At 47.4% G+C, this 23,087-nt stretch overlaps 1 protein-coding gene across 1 annotated transcript in view; it reads left to right on the top strand.

Moving 5' to 3' along the window:
• The window catches only part of LOC144178825 (uncharacterized), a 170,067-nt gene extending 164,189 nt beyond the window's left edge, over positions 1–5,878 (top strand). Inside the window, exon 7 of the mRNA XM_077706954.1 lies at positions 1–5,878. This exon is cut by the window's left edge and continues 213 nt beyond it. Coding sequence (XP_077563080.1) covers positions 1–5 — 5 coding nt within the window. The 3' untranslated portion in view covers positions 6–5,878.
• Positions 5,879–23,087: the final 17,209 nt, after the last annotated feature.

The raw sequence follows: 23,087 nt of genomic DNA, 5'->3' as shown, positions 1-23,087 counted from the left end.
ACTAGCCTGCTGCCCCCGCAAGGCCGCCACTGCAGTACACGCACGATACGAATCGGTCACCACGTCCCTGCAGGGCCGCCGAAGTCTTTGTACATACACACTGCAATCGGTGTGCCATGCCCCTCCTGTGGCTAACGGCCTTGGGGTAGATTGATTGACCTACAAAAACCTCCTAGGTGTCAAGAGTTCTACGTTGCGTCATCGCCCTTGTGTGATATTGACCTTTTCCGCGCATCTGGTCGGTCTGTGTAAAGTAAGGCTTCACCGGCTTACAGGAGTGAGGAGTCGGGAACAGAAAAACTATAGCAAGGATAAAGCCGGCAAGCTTTGAATTATAAGCTATGTTTATAGCTGCTTGTTGGCCTCTACTAGTAGAGCATCGATGAATATTAACGGGAACGGGGCCGGGGATGTTTGTTTGCTTGGCTGTATATAAGGGCATGAGATGAACTAAGTTATGGCATTTATACACTTAAACTTGGTAAGAGTGGGAATGTAGAATGTTATTTATTGATTTACAATTACTATCTGTGGTTGTTTTTTGGAACACGCGTGTTTCTACGGTTCGTGCTGTATCAGTTAAAGTGCCAAGTTTCAAAGGTGGTTACTGAACGAGACGAGGTAGAAGTGTTTCAGAATATGTAACCGCAACTCGCGTAGTCTGATTCAGTCTTGACGGATTCTCCCGAAGCGTGTAAAAAATTTTTAAATACTTTACAAAATTGGCCTCAAACGTTGGTAAAAAAATGCGTCGTCCCAAACACGGCGACTCTATTTAGCATTTGAAAGGACTCCGTTACACCTCCGTAGTGACACTAACAGACACGATATGTAGTAATTGACCACTCCATACTCGAGAGGTGAGCCACACTTTAATTTCCTGTCCATAAATAAACACGCTCGTATACTTCGCCTCCAAGCTAGCCCAAAATGAAACAGTTAGAAAGCGCGAAAATTCCCAGCAGCCACGTGTCGCGTAATATGATAAAAAGGTAAAAAGACACCAAACAAAACTACGCACATACTATCGTGATACATTGAAATACGAACAACGGAGCGCGTCGCTATCAGTACATGCCGCGTATCCTAGTGACGAGCCGCGTATGCGCATTAGGAATAACTTACGAGAGTTCGTGACCAACTTTGATGTGGAACGGCCATCGTCTTTCGATCGTCTGTTAGGCGGATGGTTGGGCGCTCAGTACGAAAAAAAATAAAGGAATGCAGCTGCGTCTGCCGTATATTTACTAAGAAACTCTATGGTGCGCCGTTTTCACTCAGCGCAGCGTCAAAATTAGATAACGCTCGCGTGAATGGGCTCCGAACGCGGCGGAAAGACAAACCACAATGCTTACACGAAGAACGATGGCCTTTCCATGTCAAGGTTGGACACGGATGCGCGGCATGTACTGAATGCCGCGCGCTCCGTAGCTCGTATTTCAATGTACCGCGGTTGTCCATTTTCGGTACCGATTAAATCGCAAAGTTGCATTCTCGCCGCTTGGAGAACCAATGAGGGGAGATTAAATGTCTTCACTACATTTCTCCCCACCAAACAGTGAGTCAGTGCACATTAGGTTTTTGGGGTTCAGTTTGCATGTGCTGTTTCGCTGGCTTAATAATAGCGGCAGTTCATCATCAACAATAACGGCCACAGCACGACAAAAACGAGGACAAATGAAAAGATGTACAGGACGAACTCTGTGAACCTCTTTATTCGTCGTCTTCTTTGCCGCTCCATGGTTGTCATTATGAATTACCAACTCGCCCAATCCTGCCATGTGGTTAGCTAGGTTCAACAACATTACACGCACATGCACACAATTTTTTTCTTGCTTTTCTTTGCAACCCCGGTTATGCCTTCCGCAACGCATAGCGGATTAGTCATCGGCATAGTAACTTTCGTGGCCGAATGTGCATTTTAGGACTGCAACAGGCGACAACCTTATTGTCTGCGCCTCATTCCGACAATAATGCTGACTTCCTCGCAGTTGAGATGTTCGTTTTTTCAAAAGAGTGTACTAAAGGGCTTGTTAGTACATTTTATCGTTTAAAAACAGTGCGCAAGACGGGACTAAGGAGATAACAGACGACACAAGCGCTGTCGTCTGTTTGTTTCCTCTTTTTCTCCCTTCCTTCAGCCTTGTTACCTTGACAGCAGTGACAACCTTAATTTAGCTGCTAGAAAATTTGCAAATTTTAGTCTAGAAAGTTGCGGAAGCGAGGTACTTTTCGCCTCGCCGTGCTTTTCATTCCTTTTAATGTTTCACCCCATAAAACACGACTCCTCTATGCTTCGTCGGGTTCGTGAAGCCGGTAACCTTGCTGCGGATGGGGCGCGACAACCGTGCAGTTTTCCCTCCCTACCTACACCAACAGCGCTGGACGTCGCGTGAAGTTCCTAATGTCATGCTTTAATTCCCCGGGGTGCCGTTTGTAGGTCGAAGTAACAGACGCGTCTGCGAGGTTTTTGAGACGACGCCAGCACTTATTGACTGTAAAAATGAATTCTTCATCAGCAAGTTACCGGTGCCGGGTGGTGGTTTCATATAGCTTTGCGACCGTGTTCCCAATCGTTCCAAATCCTTTTTTTCTTCTTCTTTTTTTCTTTCTGTCGTGGCGTCGAGACGGTTGTTTGATTCCCGCTTGAACGACGCCACGTTCGCAGCCATGTTGCCGTCAACCACGAGAGTAACTTTTGGCGCGACCCATCAGTGTAAATACAACGTCACGCTCACCAAGAAACGAACACCATCCTTACAGCTGCACAAGTACGGGGACCACCCAAGCAACTCTCAGGAACAACTGTACAGACAGACCTCTTAGCCCACGTACTACACTTGCCTTACCCAGAGCGCTCGGCTTGTGGGAGACAGCTTACCGCTTTAGTATCGTTTGTCTATTTTCTTATGCGCGTGTACACTGCTCAGCGCGGCGTGGCCTTTTCGGGACTATTGCTAGCGAGCTGCTGTATTTGTATTCAGTGACAGGGTGCTGGTATTGTAGGCATGTACGGACTTGTTACAGTGAGCTGGTTCAAAACATGGTGCTTCGGCTGTACTTAAGCGAGCCTAGCGATTGCCGTAGCGTCGGAGTAGGAAAAAAAAAAAACAAAAAAAACGTGTTAGTGTCTAGAAAAGCCCGTTCCCTTCGCAATTGTAAAAGCGCCTGCGCTCTGCGAGATACACTGAATGTAGAGCTAGAAGAAACAAAGCAAACGACCATATTTTGTAGTGGAGTAGGTCGCGGTTTAGCTGCAGCGCGTAGGCATTGAAGTGTCCCTTATACCACACAATATTTTTCTAGAAAACCTCGACCTCGTCTTGCCGCGCTGTACATAATCTACACGCAATTATAATGTGAAATACCCCTGCACCCTCTTGGCAGGGACTAGCGGGCTTTTAAGCGACTCTTTCAACTTCATCACATATAAGCTATACAGTATATGTATACTGTGTATCATTACCGACAGCGTGCGACCAAAGACCATACAACTTTCGAAGGCATCTTTCTAGTAGCTCTTTTTCGCCATCTTTCGTGAAATTTTCCCGATCAGTGTATCTTCTGCGTGCACTCAGAAAGACTGCGTAAACGTTATGCAGTCTTATTTATGCATTGTGTTTGTGTTGTTCTTAAATGCGCTTCAACGCTGCCCGCGTACAACTGCTTGTGATTTTTGGTAATGCAGTAGCCCTAATAGCGCCCCCAAGCCTTGTCAGCCCTTAAGAACAGCTAGTGGTCTATCTTCGTCAGTATCGATTTCCATGTATCGTTGCCTTCCGGATAGGCCGTGCAATAAATCCAGAACTGTACAACACTTTCCGCAGATCCTTGTGCCGATTCCGACGTGGTTTTTACGTCTTGCCAGAGCCCGTATCGGCATACATCACGTAAAAGAGCTGAAATGGGTTTTGCTGGGTTTTGCCCAGCAAGTCCTGTATTGCATATCGGAATCCGCGTGTGGTACGGAAAGTTACATAAATGAACGTTACATAAGTGTGGTATGTGGTGCGGAACGTTACACAGATGACCTTGGATGCGTGACTAACGCAACAATACGTTTATGGTGGAGTCTGCGTTCTCCACCTTAGAGCTCTCCGTGCACCTAAACACTTTGAATGCAAAGCCAACTTTTTCCATGCTGGTTGTCGTTATTGAATTATTAGAAACACTTTGCTGCAAGCAACAGATTAACAGGTGCCCACCTCGAGGAATTTGTGTTTTTCCAAAGCGAGTGCATTCTCCTGGGTCACATGCAACCAGTGCTCACCCACTTCATTACCGAGATTAAAAAATTGTATAGTGTCCTCAGAGCAGAAAAAAACAGGGGCATAAGTAACAATGGTTGGTCGATTTCTTATGAGCAGCTACCTTGTGGTCCAGTGTGCTGCTGTATTCTTGCGCACTCCATTCTAATGTTGCTCAGAAATTACAAAGGCAAATTAGGAATCTTGACCAGAATCGTCAGTTACAATGGGGACAATTGTCATATTGCAATTACAATTGTCAGTAATAATGGGGAAACCTAACAAAGAAAAGGGAAAAGAGAAGGGAAAGGGAAGTGAAAGGTAAAGAGAAGGGCGTACACTGTAAAATGATTTACACCCTTTTTGACTTTAATTAGTCCCATACACCCTATCAAATAACAAAGACCAACACCTTTTGCAAAGGTGTAAATAACGTTAAAACAATTTAAGAGGGTGTTTTCTTGTTTGTTTGTTTTTTTGCTGGGGTGTTAAGGTGTTAGTTGTAGACAGTGATTTACACCATCAAGGGTGTAAATCGTTGTACAGTGTAGGTTGTCTACGACGTGTGTTTGACAGATTCCGAGTTTTCCAGAGCACAACTCATCCCTGCAGCTTGCCGACATAAATGAGGGATAAATGAAGAAATTTAAGATATCATCGCATAATACACGCTTGTGGTTGCAAGCACAGCGTAATGTTGATATTGCGTATACACAACGTGCACGCACCGAATTTCGCACGGCATTATTCAGATCTACGTAACGACAATTGCCTTCTTTCCCATATTTCTTATGCTTAAGCCATTGACAGGCTGTTACCATTGTCCTCTAATACTGCCAGTCCGAAACATCCACAGTGTGACCTCAACCCAATGCTCTGCTTATGATGCTATCGGCAACACAGGTCACCAGTTTTTGCTCATACATATGTGAATGTCTATGAGCACAAACGTAGCTCAACGCAAACTTTTCCTTTCCTTGAGCGAAATGTGATAGCACTGATCTGACATGCGAGCAATTCCGAATATAACGCAAGAAAATGGCGTTGAATGAATAAGAAGAGACATTGTGGGACTTTAACTGAACATAACGCAATAACGCGCAACACCAATACCTTCTGGCGGAAATCGCATATGGTATAACTTTCCCCCAAGCTTAATTAATGAAATTGACACATTTAATGCAGTCATTATGTGCCAGAATGGCGGTATCGCGGCACCAAAACTTTTGTTCTTCAAGCAGGGTAATCAGTGGCGCTTCAATGGTTACAAAAAAAAAAAAACCCTGTGTGGCGCAGTTTGGACCGCCTCCTCATTTAAGCATCACCCATAAGGATGTATGTAACACGACCTGATTTCTAACTTGAGCGCTCGATTGTGTGTGAGGGAGTGTGACCGCCGGTTTATTTAAAAGTTCCCAGCTAAAGGCGAGATAGCCAAGGCGCAGAATGTGCTGCACTGTAAGCAGGAAATTTCTTGTGCCCTGTTCATGCTTCGCGCAGAAGTGCAATATATCGTGAAATGTATAAAACTATTGCAAACGGTGGCGCTCGCCGCAGCGTTCGTTTTTTTTTTTTATCTGTAAACAGCTTGTTTCCATCCTCTCATCGGTTGGCTGAATAAAAAGTTTACCAGCACACGTTCTCCCATTGTAATTGGCTGTTGAATCTCCTGAGCACAACCTTTGATGTTTGGTGCAAAATGTCAGCGAGCAGGAGTGAACAGCAGCCAGCAGCCAGGTGAGGTCAGCATATGTCAATTGCATGCACATTCCATTTGGAAAGTGCATACATTCCTGCCTGTTTTAACAATGTGTTCGTCTTTCACCAATCTTTATTCTTTTACGCGCGGAGTATAGAGAGTGATTCACAACTTTCCCCCTTAGCGTTGCTGAAACGCCATAGATCGCTTTGCGGGGAAATGTTGAACAGCTGTTTAATTTTGGCGCACCTTTCGTAGTGGAAGTCCTGTATTTTCTTCCGCAATAATTCACAATCACGTGGCGTTTATAGAATAATGTCGACGAGAAAAGCGGGTTTAGAAGTCCCGTTTCTCTCTCACCATCGATCGTCTCTGCATAATAGTGGCGTATGCTGAGAGGGCATCTTAGAAATTCCGACGGGCTGCATTCTGTCGAACGCGCACATGTACTATTCCATAAACTGCGCATGATCAGAAATAAAGCCGGCACGAACCACAAAACAAGTGCCATTATAAAATGATCATACACCCCTCCGTCGAACGACGACGGTGGTTGAACGCGAAGCTTTCTAGTGATCGATTCCTCGGTTGGCCGATCCCACACTGCCAGTATGTGGTAAGCCCCTATTTTCTCGAATAACTGCGGCAGTTTTTGGGTATGCACTCCGTTTGGTTTGGGGTCTACGGCGTGAATCGGTATATGCTGCTCGGCGTACAGTGAGTACTTCATTAAACAATGCTGTTGGGCAAGTTGGTGCATTACGATAGAAAAAATAGAGCGCGACTTGGACAACGAGAGTTAAGAAGGACGACAGGGACAAGCACTCTTCAAGTACTTCTTCCAGTAGGTGCTGGTTCTCAAAATGTGACGTTAGGCATAACGCCCTATAGGACCCTATTCTCGACTTCGTGAATTATACATCTGCGATTTCCCCAAGTTTATTACGTAGGCAAAACGTAAACAGTCGGTAACGTGTACACGTGTAACTCTGGCGACATTCAGTGTAATTTGACATTTATCTTAAAAAGATCGTTACCAAGCTATGAGATATTGCGCTTAAAAGATATAAAAGCACTTGTCATTTATTATCAAAATAAGGACAGCAGCTGAGTCTGGCAAGAAAAACCCATTTCTTAAGGTTAGAATTTGTGTCAACACCACAAGGCGATGGAGAAACGGTGATCCAAAAGCGAGCGATAGGCGTGTGTGAAGCTAAAGAACATCACACAATCTTTTTTCCCGTATCTATTTATTTCTTTCAATAGCTTTGACTAACGTAGCTGAGCCTCCTGCTTCAATGCAAGCTTTGTTGCGTTATCCCCTACCCGGCCGTCACCGCCACCACGCCATCGTCTGCTGCTATGTTATAAATTCAGGCGCGCGACCATGGAAAAGGACGGCCATGACGGTAATAACAGTGAAACCCTACGGCTGATGACGGCAGAGTTTACTGATGCCGCTGATTCACTCATTCGTCAAGATCACACGCAACCAGCGCTGTAATAAATAAAACAGTCAGTTTTCTTTCTTATTTTCCTCTTTAATTCTATAATGTGACCTACCAGCTTACTAGGAGGAGTGTGGACAAATGCAATGCGTTGAGTCTTTCCTAATGGATAGACGCCGCGGAGGCTCAGTGGCGAAGGCATTATGCTGCCAAGGCCAAGGACGCGGGTTCGACTCCCGGCCGTGGCGGCCACGTTTTTGATGGATGCGAGAAACAAAAACGCCCGTTTGTTCGAGATTTCGGAGCCTGTTAACAATCCCCAGGTGCTCAAAATTAATCCGGAGCCCTCCGCTACGACGCGCCTCGTCGCATGTGTAGTATCGGCGTGTTAAACCTCCTAATCAACCTCATGAATAGGTGTGTACTGTCCTCTTGTGCTACTGTTGCGCCAAACAAATTGCTATGTTATTGCTGAACGTTAAAAAGCACTATTTTTATGCTCCAATGTGGCTGACTTGTAAACAGTCATAACTATTATTCCTTTATAGAAAATGTTTTTAAACCATTCAGCATGTGCATGTTGCAAATTCACGGGAATTTCTCGACGCCGAAGGACGGTGAGAGAGAGAGAGATAAACTTTATTTTGAGGAAGTGTCTCGAGGAGAATCGAAGACCGAATGGTGGTGGCAAGTAACTGGCTGAAGGCCCGCCCCTTCCTGGACGTCTTCTCCTTAACTTAGTTTGGTGGTCCCGTGGTGTCCGTAGGCTGGTGCCTTCCGGCGACCTCTTTCGCCCTCTTGACCAGGCGGACCTGTAGGTCCGGGTCGGGGCTGCGAAGCGAGGCCTCCCACCTCTCCTCAGAGGGGATTTAAGAAAAGGGTCCTGGGGGCATGCCCACATAATGTGAGCCAGGTTGGCATGGGCGCCACATAAGGGGCACGCCAAGGTTGGGTAAAGGTTGGGGTGGATATAGGCCATGGTGGCCGGATTGGGGAAGATTCCCGTCTGGAGTTGGCGCCAGACGTGACTTTACTCTAATGTGAGAGATTTATCCGCCCGAGGATAGATCCGATGGGAGAGGAGGTAATAGGCGCTGATGTCAAGAAAACTGATCAGATGGTCCCGCGCGGACTGGGCTTACGAGGCGGCCAATGACCTAGCCCGAGGATTTACTATCCTGGCTGGGCCAAGCCCGTATCCTTACCAAAGGACAGTTAATTTTTTTGCCCTACTTTACGGCGATGGCAGCCGCCATGTGCAAGCTTTTATGTAACATCACGTCACTTTTACGCAGGCTGAAGCTGTCAATGTGTGACGTGTACGTTCCCGCCAACTGTTTATATTACGTCACGTCTTCTGAGCCAATGTCAGAGAAGGCGTGGCCTACAAGCCATATTGTTGTTGTATAGAAAAAACAGGCCTACATTATCATACCTGTTGCATTTCGTCTAGTTTTAAAGCAAAGCTTTCTACCTCTACCTGCCAACGGTTCTTTCGTGGCGTGCGGGACAAGAAATTCCCAACACGGCTGGGGATGGGGAGGGCGCTTTTCACTCACGGAGCACAGTGTAGATGGCGCGCCGATAGGGCGCTATTACCCAGCGTTCCCCGCACGCAGGTGACTGCTCGCACCGGCGGACGCGTCGGCGTGACGGCTTCGTCTTCTGCTTTAGCGAAAGTTTGTTTGGGCCTGTTTTGGCGCTGCTTCGCGTCCATTGCGCGCTTTCTTCGCTTCTTCGCACAGCTTGATAAACTATTTCTACAGCACCTGCTGGCTAACCCGGACCCGACGGAATTAAGTGGGCGTACGGCAAAGATACGTTAAGGATTGGTTTGCAGGGCGGGAAAACAAAATGTAGAGACCACATAAAAGCATCTGGCCGCTAGAGAAACGCTACCTTTTGCGCACTGCTTGCCACGAATGGCATTCCGTTTTGTAATTTGGTGAATACCAATTCGGTTGTGTTTTGAGAGGTATTACAAAATGCTAAAGGAGAAACTGGATCTGATAAAAAGCGATTATAAAAGTTCCCTCAGCTTTCTCGCAATTCTCAAACTTTCTAAAATAACTAGTTTAAAGCGATATAAATGGGAATCGCTAAGCTCACATGCCAAATTGTTTCGGTGTCTGCGCTTGTGTCGCGCGGTGCTGTAGCACCGAGCTAGCACATCAGGATGGCTAGGTTCCGCTGTCTCACGCTTCGAAAGACGCCCCTCTCCGTTTTCTGCTGATGGACGGCCGGGCTACAGCGGCGGCGTCCGCCGCTCTAGCCCGGCCGTGCCCGACGCTGCTGCGTTCGGGACTCCGCCCCGCGAATTCCAGATAACGGCTGGCAGAATCTCTGGTTTCACTCTATGTAGAGCCACGTGTGTGAATTCAAGTGACGTCGCTTGGGCAATTGTTGTGGAAGTCGTTTAAAGCTTTGCTGTCCAACCACCTTCACAGCGTGGATTGGACCCATTTTTTTTCAATGCCGACCAAGAATTATGCACCTTCAGAAGCAAGAAAAAAGGGGAAGTTCAGAAGTGGGGCCAGTAAACGTCATAAAACGTCAAATGACGAAAGAACACACAGTCACTGGAGTCTTCGATTTACAGTCCCGGACTCACCGCGGACTCCCAGAGAACTGAGATTTAATTATGCTCCAACCAATACGTAATTATGCTCCAACCAATACATTAAATCTCAGTTCAGTAACTTCCCAGGCAGAAGTCTGTCAAAATGTTCACCTTCAACTCCCAGACAAACAGTAAGCATTCGATTTTCCCATGTATCCCTATGGCTTCGGGGCAGGGATTTATACACACCCCCCTAACACCCCCCCCCCCCCAACACCCCCCAGAAAGACTTCGACACCCCCCCCCCCAAAAAAAAAGATTCCACAACCACAAGCACCCTGCCTAGGGATTTATACACCCCCCCCCCCCAAACCCCAAACATCCCACCGACACCCCCCCAAAATCGAAATTCTGCATAAACCCCTGCTCGGGGAATCCTTGACTCGGACTACCCACGGACTATCCGCGGTGAGTCCGATAATGTAAATCGAATAGCCCCACTTTGTCAGCCCGAAGCACGTGACAAAAATGAAAGCCGATCCGACAAAGCTTCCGGCTAATTCACGAATTCAGGGAGAAACCTCAAAATGCGACGTCCTGCGGCTAACAGCCTTACGGCATGCGGAACAACGTCATTGTCATGGTACCTCGAGCTGTGGGTAGTGGCTGTTGACTTTCACCTCAGAAAATGACGTTAGGCCTATTCGAACCGAGATCGAACACAGTCGGCCCCTGGCGGTGGAGGGACGAACCACTCCTAGTGTGGATGCTGCCCTCGCGTGGGTTGCTCGTTTACGTTGTCCGAGAAATGAGTCCAACATGATGAAGAGGAATAATTACTGTACTTTACATTAGACTGAAATGGAACTACTAGCCAGTGCAATGGCGTCCGCTGACCCCGATCCTCGTCATCTTCATCTAGATGCTTCTCCTATGCAACAATCGTAACATTCTCCCCTCTTCGCAAAAAACATGCACTTAGTCAACAAGCTCCATTGGGTACAGCAGCTAGCTCCGGTGGGTAAGTTGACCACAAAGGCTCTGACCACATTATCACGACCCGGGTACACCTCCAAGACTCTGCCCATCTTCCACATATGCCTGGGAGTCTTGTCTTCTTGTGCAGGTACGTTACCAACGCGTACAGGGCTTGACTGGCTGTTGTTCGAAGAGTTGGCGGAGCGCCGAGATGAGAGGTATTCTTTGCGTTACCGATTCCGCAAGTGGTCAGGCATCTTCTGTCTGTGCTTCCATCTACGTGCTACCACACTAGTAGGTGAGGTAGCAGAATGGGAAAAAAGGCAGAGAAGTTGTCGTTTCCAAGTGCGCAGGCGTAAGTACATTACATTCCTGTGGTGTTGCTGCGAGGTGGGTTAAGGGTCGAGAGCTCACAGCACTTTCAACTTCACTTATAATAGTTTCTAAGTCCTCAAAAGAGTGTTCGTCTCTCGGGAGTATTTTTCTAAGACTCACTTTGAAGGTTCTTATCATTGTTTCCCGAAATTCGCCCAACCACGCTGCTATTTCAACTATAAATTTTCATTTGATCCGCCAGTGGGAACAGCTAGTGTTCCTAAAGCAATCTGTCCAACAGTATATTTTCCCACACCCTAATTTCTTTCACAGACTTTCTGAACGTCTAAGCATTGTCCGTGTAAATGACGATCGGTATATCACATCGTGTAGTGAATCATCGAAAGGCTAAAAGAATATCGGTTGATAAACTTGAAACAAGCTCCAAATGCACAGCCCTGGCTACCGCGTACGTAAAGTGCGCCACATAAGCCTTTGGAAACGAAGTTACCTGCTTTACAAACAACGGTCCCGCAAATTCTATATCAAGAACCTGAAACGGGTTGGAGCGACACACTCATGTCGGGAAGCAAAGGAGCGGTAGGAGCTGTGGCTGGTCGTAAACCAGTTCTCATACAAATTGTGCGTCTGTTGACAACTCTTTTGACTATAGTTGTCTACCTCTAGGAACCCAATATCTCTCTCGCAGCTCGGCGAGCGTGTCATTTGTACCACCATGCAAAGTCCGTCGATGTGCATCTGTGATCACCAGCTCCGAAAATGGATGTCGGGAAGGTAGCAGAATCGGATGCTTCACGTCTGATGCCTCTTCTATACTGTGGAGCCTCCCTCTTACAAGCAAAAAACCGGTCGAGTCAAGCATGCGGTCAAATTTTGATGTTTTAGACTGTTTTTCAATGGGATATCCAAGCCTCACTTGAGCAATTTCCTCGCCGGAAACTTTCTCCTGCACAGCCTTAATCCAGTACTCTTCTGCTGTGGTTATTTCGTCAGCCGTAATTGTAGAAAACGTCGTAGTGGTTGATTGATTGATTGTAGGGTTTAACCAACGCCGCCTGTATTAACATTGCCTGACGCGTCGCGCGCTTTTCAATGGGAAGGGTAGGGACGCTTAGTTCAGGCACTGATCCACCATGTGGCGCGTTCCGGCGGACATCTCGCCTTACGTCACTGCTCCCGAGTCGCGAACGCTGCACCCACTTCTACGACGTGTGTCTGTCAGCTTACCTGTTGGGCTTCAAGGGCCGTTTTGCTTACATCTTAGCCGCGACGCGGCGCTAGTTCTGTGGCGCACGGGGGATCTCGTTCAACGTGTCGCTCGCTTCATACTTGCTGCATTTTTCGAAAGATAAAGACGGAGGCGAACTGAAACAGTGTAAGAACATACTGATTGTCGGGTAGACATATAGCTAACAGAAAAACGATATTTTCTGCTGGGGCAGCCATTATTTTGCTGATATTTTTTTTCTGGGGTATTTAGAGAAGAAAAACTTGCGTGCGCGTTTTTTGTTCAGGCGCTCACTTCTACGATTACTTTCCAATAATATCACGTGCTTTTAAACTTCAGAAAATTATAGGAAACAAAAGGATAAGCAGCTGGGATCCCGCCACGCTGTCCGGGCGCTTGTACAGTACAGTCCTCAATTTTAGAAGTGCGTACCGATGCGGAGTGCGAACAGCGGGGTTAAAACAATACCTAAATGCGGAGGGGATAGAGATGGGATGCCCCACTCAGAAAATTTCAGGGCCTGTGATCCGAGTAGATAAGCGCGCAAAGCCGGCATCAGCCTGCTGCAGCGCCAGGGATTTTGCTTCGTGACAAAGGAAGTTTTATCAGTGACAGACCAAGACAGACAGGCATGATGAAAAACAAGAAGGCGTAGGAGCGCCGCCTCGGGAACGCTAAACAAACTTTCCACTATTTTGCATAGTTTCCGAGAAGCGGCGCTGGCTGGCGGACACAAAAGCACGCTGGAAGGCTACGGAGCGGGGAAGGGTAGGAGAGAGCAACAGGAGAGTGGCTGTTTGGCCATTTTTCACTCACGCGTTAGGCACTGTTTATAGAGGCGGCGTTGGTTTAACGCACTGACGCAACGCAGGCGATGAGGCGCGCCGTAGCGGAGGACTCCGGATTAATTTTGACCCCCTGGGGATCTTTAACGCGCGCCGAAATCTCGTACACACGGGCGTCTTTGCTTTTCGCTTCCATCAGAAAAGCGGCCGCCGCGGCCGGGAATTGAACCCGCGACCTCGTGCTCAGCAGCGCAACGCCTTAGCCACTGAGCCACCGCGGTGGGTAAACGTCGTAGTGGTAGCTCCTCTAACCTTGGCTATAAACCGAAACACCGCGTAAAACGCGACCAAGTCAGCTATAACGTGACAACTCAAGAATAGGTTTTAAGACCACCACATGCAAACATTTCACTTCTTTCTTAATTTCCAGGTCAACCTCACTAGAGAACAAAATGGAGTTTTGTGTGTCAGCCGGCCAGTCATGACTGTCTTTTACAAGCCACAATAGCCCAGACCACCACAATAAATCTGTTGCCATGTAGTTGAGGAATGTTCCCCGTGTAAGACGATCGGCCGGGTTATCATTTCCAGGGCGATGCCTCCACTGTGTCTTGCCCGTGCAACTCGAAACCTGTGCGACTCGATTTCTGACAAACTGGTTCCACTGGACCGGACGTCCACACAACCAATGGAGGGTAATTGAAGATTCTGTCCACTAGAGTATTTGGCTAACCTCAACCAATTCATAAAAGCAGTCTTTTAGAAAGGTGATGATCCTGGATCCAAGAAGTACTGCCATAAATTCGAGCCGTGGTAAAGTCATAGTCATCAGTGGTGCGATTCTTGACTTGGAGAACATTAATGTGCTGGAAAAATGACCTTTTGAATCCTCAACGCTCAGGCACGCACAAGCCCCGTAAGCGCGTTGGTTAGCGTCGCAAAAAACATGGAGCTATGAAGATTTGAGATGTTGGTCGAATACAACGCACCTCTCAACGGTTATACCTCCAAGCTGGCGCAACTCATATCGCCAATTCTTCCACTGTTTCTCTAAATCACTTGGCGAATCATCGTCCCAGCCGACGCCTCGTAGTCATAACTCTTGGAAAACGAATTTTGCTTCAACCGGGAACGGAACAAGCAAACCGAGAGGGTCAAATATTCTGGATACCATGAAGAACATACCTTTTGCAATCGCTTTTCATGTCGGACATTCCTTGTATAGCCTTCATGGTGACTGTTATGAGGTCCTTGTCTGGATTCCACAGAAGACTAAGTTGACAGTTTCCGAAGAGAGGCAACCTTCCTGCGCCACGAAAAGCTTACGTAAGTACGAGAGCTGGAAGCACTTCCGTAACTTAATGCCAGCAGCTTCAATGATGTCGTTCGCTTCATAAAACAAGTTAACAGCCTCTCTTTCCTTCGGTGCTCAACAGTAGTTCACCCACGTAGAATGACTGCGGCAGTAGATCAGCTGTCCTCGCACGTGGTCCTTTGACTGCCTTCAAATGATATTGGAGCGTGGCATACAGCAGGAACGGACCAGCCTTTGTGCCAAATGGGACTCTGGTCATCCTATACTCTTCTATTTCAGCTTCGGGTTCGTATTTTTTCGGAAACATTTTAAATCAGAGGAATGTGAAAGCATCCATGTCCTCTTCCCGAACACGGACCTGTAGAAAAGCCTTTTCAATGTCGGCCATCATAGCTACTCGATACAAGCGGGAACTGATCAGAAGCTTGATCAGATCTGAAACAAGCTTCGGTTCATTTTCCAAATGATCGTTTAAGGACGTAGCCCCCGGCCGATGAGAAGAGGCGTCGAAAACGGCGCACACCTTTGTTGTGGTCGACTCGCTACAGCATGATGCGGCATGTCGTAAACGTTGTTGGAATTACCTGTAAGTTGAACCTTTTCTGCATGGCCCATGTCCATGTGATTTCTAATCGTAGTGTCATACTCCACTGCAAACTCTGGATTACGGGACAGCTTTAACCCTAGAGATTTGAGCCTCTTGACTGCTTGTGAGTGGTTGTCTTCCTGTTGACCAATGCTCACTTTCCAAAGTAGAGCGACTTCAGAGCGGCCGTTGACGAAGGTTAGGTTTTCACTCGAATTGTGCCAATAACGTTCGCACCCCGTCAGCTTGTTCCTGGTTTTGATCAGAAATGCCCATAATTTCCAGACTCCAAAATCGTTCAAGCTCTTCGCCCACCGGTTCGTACGTGGAGCTCACTCGAAGTAAGCAGATATTCGATTCCGCATCCAATGAGCTGACAAGGACAGGGCCCCTGAAACATCCAACCGAATCGAGTTGAGGCAATAGTTTATGTGATGACGACGCACCTCTCCCACCATAACTTTCCATGGGAATGTCAGCTACCATGCAGCAAGCGAATCCCAGGCGCCGCCGCCATGCCTGCTGAAGAAGCTTGGCTGCAATAGGCTGACCGGTAGCTTCGATAGATAAAACCAGAGTCCTTCAATGCTTTCGAAGGACTCTGATAAAACAAAGCCATTCTCTATTGGCACTTGCACGATGCCTTTGCAAATGAAAGGAAGTTTGATGGTTTCCACAGAGAACAGTTCGTCACTTTGCAGACTGCGGACGATCACTTCCTTCCATTAGACGGCGTTTGTTGCTGGCGTACCCTGACACCCAAAGATGTTGAGTCGCAAGCTGGTCCTCCCAAGCTCTCCTGTAAACCAAAGGTACGGGAGACATATTCTCCCGTACCTTTCCATCCACGATTCCACAGACGTACGCACATTGCTGCCTTCCATGAATCCAGAGCCTACAAGTCTGCAGCAGTATTTCCGTGTCTAGAATGGGTAGATTGCTGGAGTGAAGGAGGCATCCAGGCAAGTGAAGGCATCCAACTTCCTCGCGTTATCTGTTCCGTCAGTTCCTCTTCGCTGCCAGGAAGGATCACAAACCGAGTGTCACCCGTTGCAGTTTCCGCACTTAACATTGCAACGACACCCTTTGGAAAAATGCGCTTTCAAGGTACACCGAAAGCATAGTCTGTCAGCTGCCAACTTCTTCATTCGATCCTTATGACTGATGTTGCCGTCGCATAACGTTGCTATTGGCGGCATGCCAAAACATTCCTTTCCATCTTGTGCTTTCGGACGAGCTTGTTGCTTTTTGCTGCCAATTCGACTCCATTCTCTGCACTCTACTTCAATCATAACGTGGGTCAAAAGCGCTTCAAGCTCACCGTCAAAAAACGCTGGTGACACAGATGCTCCACCAACGGAGGACTCTCCGTCTCTCAGGCTTGACCTGTGTGAACTTGTCGCGAAATTTGTGTCCTTCCCTGGCTGTCTTTTCTTTTTCGCTCGCCATATTTGGGGCCAGAGGGGGGAGGCCGGCGGAGCAGGAGTGTTTTTGCCGGCATTGCGGCCCACGGGTCAGTGGGCCATGTGTTTCGGCAAGAGGGGGGCGAGTGTGTCGCGGCCAACGGAGGTCCTACCGGTCCCACCCGCCTGATTCTCGGTAAGACGCGCTGTACGAAAGACTGTGCTCGGTGCAGCGGGGGTGCAGTGCAGTGCAGCGCAGCCAGATCTGAGGGCTGCAGAGTAGGCCCGAGTGCGACGACAGCGACGGCTTCGGGGAGGGGACTGAGCGCGGCCCAGGTGTACCCGAATTCCGTCGCCGATCAACGGGACTCCACCGCAGATGACCGGCGGACCGACGCATCTTCCCCGGCGAGACCACCAACCAAACCGAGCTAAGGCATCCCACCCCCCCCCCCTCTTTCTCCACTCTTCTTCAGACCTTCACATAAACGGCCTGGACTTGTTTATCCGCCTTTCTTAGTGTCCCGTGTTGTGTGTGTGTGTCTAGCGGGCCTTCTGTTAGTAGTTGAGGGAAGCCCCCTAAACCCGCCTATTGTCTGCTTTATATTCTCATGTTACGGTCGCCTAACCCCTGAGCTCACATTGGTGAGCTTCGTTTTACTTTGTCTGTATTACTGTCAGTGTCGGTCTGTTCTGTATTTCCTGTGCTTGTCATGGAAGTAAATGTTCTTAGAAACAGCCATGCCGTGCCCGACTCGTGCTTCACGCCAGCGGCTAATCAGGCGTGGACCTATCGCCGATTAGCAGGTCCGAACAACATCATCTGATTTGCAGGCAGGGGGGAGTTGTTTGTCGCCCCTCCCGTGCGAGGAATCGGCCATATCATACCACCTGTAATTCGTGACAGAACTTTCCGCTACCTGTCGGTGGGAAGCAACTACGATGTCTGACGGCAAGGCTCTCAGTAGCACGTCAGTCGTCGCAGTAGGGTACGTGACGGAAGAAACCTTGGAAGTCGCGAGTAGGTGCACATTACACTGAACGTGGTCCAGCAGTCGCAGTAGCCCGCTGACATCGTTTGATGACACCACTGAAGGAAGTGATCGAAGCTGTGTCAAATGTTCCTGGACAATTCTTTCCTTGGCGTCTGGATAACAATCTTCCATCGGTTGCAGCACGGCAATGGATGCAGCAGCTGACCCACCAAGCAGTGACTAAGGTGATGTAACTTCTCTTCATTAGGCTTAGGTTTTCGTGGACGGCTGCCTTAAACTGTGCCCAAAAGCTCAACCAGCGGCACAACTTGCCATTGAAGGTTTGCAGCTGCAAGGTCGGGAGCTTCACGGAGCTTCCATGTCGATGACGCTCGTCACTGTGAGAATCCACCATAGGAGCTGGGGCTGTCGATCTAGGCAGGCATTGACCACTCCATAGCGATTTCTCCTTGGCTTTATGCTGGCTCAGCATGCCTTTTTCAGCGTCTTAGTATCTCATCATTCCTTCAAACTCTGTCGAAAACCCTTCGTCGGTTATAGCGTCTTCCATCTCGGCATTCAACTGGCAACTCGTCATTGTTCGACTGCAGCCACTCTACGAGTGAACCCAAGGTTTTCAGAAAACATCAGCAGTATCCAGCCCCGTCTTAGCTAAATTTATGAGCTTGTGTTTTGCAGCTTACGAGCCGTCCTTTTTTCTTTCAGCTTGTGTATGCTGTGTTGCCTCTACCTGGTTGACACAGTCACCGCTTTCAGACCGTTTGGTTCTTGATCTGCCGACCTCACAGCTCAGACCGGCGGCTTCATTCCCCCCGGGTTTCCAGGCACCAAGAAAATGTCCGAGAAATGAGTCCAACATGCATGAAAAGGAAAAACTAGTGTATTTTCTATTAGACTGAACTAGAAAGGGCTGCAGGCCGCCATCGGAGGGGGAGGAATTCAGGAAGGCTCCCACTTCCCCTTCCTCCTTTCACCCACTTTTAGGCAAAATAAAGTTATCAACATCATCACTGCTAGCTAGTACAATGGCGTCCACTGATCCCGATCCACTCGACTTTTTGATCTGCTCGCGGAATTCGTCTAGGAACGCAATAATCAGCGGCCTTTGCGGGATAGCGCGCTAGTTTAGTTCCATGAAACATCATCGCCGTGGTCACCGCTTGAGCGTGAAACGTGTCAAAAGCATTGTTCGATAGTCTGCACTTTTCTTACCGATGAGTGCAGTCGTCCCACGTCTTAGGAATGTCAAAGGGTGCCTTGTTGGAGATATGGTATATGTTAACGACATGAACTGGGCAAGCGACAACAAGACCGGTGCATACCCGTACATTTGCCACATTATTGTAAAATGGCGCTACGTACTTTTAGAAAGAAGAAACATACAAACACAATTATTCTGCACACGACCTGGGAGCTATCGCCCATATGTTACACACGCAAAGAGATTATGCCAGGGAATCGTACCTGTTCCAGTTCAAAAATAAATACCATTTTCGGACTGTGGTTGCTGACACTGTGCGATATTCATGGCAAGTTTTAGGTACAATTCAAAGTATATTTTTGTGAATGTGCGGGAGCATTTCAGGCGGATCGGTGGGTAAAATTAAGCAGTTGCGAGTTTGCGTCTGTCCTATCGCACTTTGTGCCTCATTTTCATGCATCAATTTTCAAATCACGACACGAATCGCCTCGCCCAAACACGTGTTTTGCTCAGCATAACTGAATGCCTAATACTATATAGTCAGGTCAGGTTTAAAGAAGTCAAGATCGCGTAATTTTCTACAGAATGTAAGTTGCCCGCATGTGGGCAAGGTGTGTCCCACGACTCGGTAATTTTTTTTTCTCCCCACAATGCTGGCATTTATTACCATTTTGAAAAAGGCAAGCCACAATTCCTGGACCATCTTGTGCCAAAAAAGACGGATCAGTTTTCAAAATACTGATGTGTGCTTGTTGAAGTGCTGTTTTTTTCACCGTTAAGGAACACAACGCTTCAACGTTTGGCTTTCGGCGTTTCATGCGTTCGCTTCGCGCTGAGTTTGGAACGTTGGCAAGAACTTAAAAAAAGAAATGCACACAAAAATTTTATCTATGCTTTTATTAACCAATTTCAAGAATTGAATACAAATACCAAAACAAAGTTCAGTGGACAGCACAGGGCAGTTACCAGGGACCCGTTGCGTTATTTGGTGACAGGAAAAATGAAGAGGAACGTTTGATCACACCTTGTTAGACCGCAATAGTAGAGGGGGTGGTTTACTAACCTTAATTTCTTCAAAACTTTGTCACAGAGCATTTACCTCGTTGGAACTGATGTCCCCCAGTGGCGAAGTACTCGCGGTAGACTTGGTTCTTCCTGGGAGTCCTCCGATCTCCATCGTCAATGTGTATTTTCCGGTGCATCCGTAGAGTAGTCAAAGAGTTTGAACTTTCTTACACTTCACCCACAATCATCATCATCGTCACAGAAAGTTGGCTTTCCTGCAGCGCGTTTTTGTTACGCACCTCATCAGTGAGATGTCGAAAGCTTTGCGTTAATAGAGGTCTCCAATTGCACAATATAACATTTCTGCCCCTCTGACGTTATTGTCGCATAGTTAAGGAGGCGGCTGCAAAAAAAAAAAAAAAAAAAAGAATGGTGGAACGAGAAGCTTTCTCGTCATAGATTCTTTGGTTGTAGTCTGAGTTTGGACTGAGTTTTGACCATGTCGAAATGGAGCAATCGGGTAGAGACCAGCTCCATTGCGCGAGGGACCCAGGTTCGATTCTGGCCACTGAAGCGTTTTTCTCTTTCCCTTCACCCACGACCATTCATCATCATCTTCAGAGACAATTGGCTTTCCTGCAGGGAGCTTTCGCGTTACAGACACCATCAGTGAGAACACTAGAGCGTAGCTTTAGAACTTCAGCCGTGTTCTCTTCTTTTGAGATGTAGAAATGAACTGGTGTCTTAGACATCTGTGAGGTATCGTGATAAAAGATTGTATGTACCGAAATGTTCAGTGTATAACCACACATAACCGTTCACTGAATTCACTTGTGTAACGCTTGAGCTCAAAGTCAATGTCGTGCATTAGACAAAACTGGACACTTCCGCGATATCTATATACCAGAATCGGTGGGCTACTTAACTGCAGAACATTTCTGAGATGTTTTACATTTGTTTTGCAGCTCCTATCGACACGGTATGTGGAAGTTGCCCAGTTCCCGAGTACAGTGTAAAAGCTGGAGAGCTGTCCAGTGTCTTCCAAAGGCATGAAGAGGGAGTGTTGAGGTTATGTGACATTCTAGTGTGAAAACGTTTTTAACCTTTTTTTGTTTTTCTGGGGTCAGACAGCACATGGTGGGTTGCTGGCGTGAATACAGCAAATACAGTCGTACAATTATCCATGGCAGCTCGCGTAGACTGCGCAAAATATAATTGCTTTAAAGGTGTGAAATGGAGGGAGTTAGGGACTGCTCACCTACAAAACCAAGCAAAAGAGGCTCCATGCGTGCTGGAAGTTGAAAAGTTGGAGTGGATGCCATGCGGTGCTGCGTAACAACCAGCTGACGAAAAGACGAAGGAGATAAAGATGCATATTGCACACCCAAGTTAGTTTTCGTTTTGGGGAAGAGTTACTTTTTTATCCCTCGCAAATTTCGCTTTACTGAATGCAACAGTACGCTTGCATTTGGAACCACTATGGAGCGCACTAGTTGGGAGCACGGATCTGCACTAACTTGCGCAGACACTTCGGACACACGGTCACATAAATGTTCACGTGGGGCACATGATTATGGGCACCACAATAGTGCCAAAGCCTCGTGCTCCCCACTCATTCGCAGCAACATGACCAAGTATCGGCCAGTAAAATTACAGCTGCCACATAACTGCAACCGAACTGCCAGTCAAGCAAGGCCTGTGTGATCATAAAGACTTGGCTCGATGCCTCCAGGTTCAATGGGTGCCCTCCCCGTTCGGGCCACATATTCAGCTGGTAAAGATGCAGTGGATGAGGAAGAATGTAGGAATCAAAGGAAAGGGTGCAATTGTATACTGCAGGGTCGGCGAAGTTACCAGGGACAAATAGAATGGTGGATGATGTGGTCTTCCTTAAAACACCCAGGCCAAGGTTGAAGGGTGGAATGTGGTAGCAGATGCCTAGTAGACAGCAATCTAGTTTTCGGTGCAAAGCATGGTCCTAGCAGATCGTTGGTGATGTACCATGATCGCTTCATGAATAGACTGCATTCCTGAAAAGGCTTCAGAAGCCAAATCCAAGTCATGTTGTGTTAGGGCCAAGGGCAGAAGGCTCAATGTACGGTGTGGAGAGGTCACAAAGTGGTGGTCTAGTATCAGCTTCCTTGATATAGTCTATAGGGACAGACCATACCATGGGGACACATTCCTGCAGGGTTGATGTCTTGGCACATTGCAGGTACACTGGGCACACATTGTGCGTGGAAGCAGGTCATGACCTTGATCATTTTTGTGTTAGGCATTTTTTAGGCTCTGGAACATAGCACATGACAAATTTCAGCTGCTATAGAGAGGAGCCAGTAATTGTGCATGGTAAGGCAGATAAGGTTCGAAGAAAATGTTTGAAATATTCGGCGCCAGTGTTAATAATACCCATTTGGGATTTTTTCCAGGCAGCATGGCATGCCAGGTCAAATGTTTTGGGAGTTGTGGTAGATGAATAGCTGTCTCCACTTGGCATTATGCTTAGGTTAATTTAAACGAAACCCTTTACGGAGATGATGCACCGCAAAAATTGAGCAAATAAGTACCTACAGCCTGTTTTGTGCAATTAACCCTACCAAAGCCGCAATTGTGCAGCTACTATTATCCACAGGATTATTCTTTACACTGGTTGGTGCATCCACATACTTCAGTGCTTGGCATTAGTCAGCCTTCCTCTGAAAACTAAACGTTTTGTCAAACTTTTGAAACCAGAGATGAACACTGAGCAAGCCAGAACCTTAACCGCAACCTTTACCATCTTGCTAGTCAGGCCCCTCCCGACGCTTGTAAATAGTTGCTCTGGTTTGAGCTGCCCCACAAGCCTTCCCGCTCTCGTGCTCTTTCAGATGTGCATGCCTTTCTCCTTATCCACCTGGCATCCTCTCTTGGGTTGTGGTCCAACACTAATTTCTTCCAGTTTTATTTTCTTTATGCGAGAGAGCAGCTTCTCATTGTGTCAGGACTCGCCGCATCTGAGTGCTCTGTTTTGGCATTGCAGCAACCACAGCATCTCAATGTTCAGGCCATGTGCATTTGACAGTAAAGACACCCAAGCTTTTTGCAAAAGCACTGACGACTTTGGCAAAAGCGATAACTTTGTGCCATCATCCGATGATAGACAGTGCTTTGATTGGAACGAGTGGCGAGAGCGACCGCAAAACAAGGAGCAGGAAGGGGGCAGTGTTTTTTATTTTATTGGAACAAATGGCAAGTGCGAGTGCAAATCAAGGAGCAGGAAAGGGGCAGTGTTTTTCCTTTGATTGGAACAAATGGCAAGTGC

The sequence above is a fragment of the Haemaphysalis longicornis genome, unplaced genomic scaffold (assembly GCF_048455015.1).
Source record: "Haemaphysalis longicornis isolate Haplotype H1 unplaced genomic scaffold, Haemaphysalis longicornis Haplotype H1 scaffold_4, whole genome shotgun sequence".
NCBI classification, from domain to species: Eukaryota; Metazoa; Arthropoda; class Arachnida; order Ixodida; family Ixodidae; genus Haemaphysalis; species Haemaphysalis longicornis.
The sequence above is the reverse complement of the archived record's forward strand: the minus strand, read 5'-3'. Positions and strand labels throughout refer to the sequence as shown.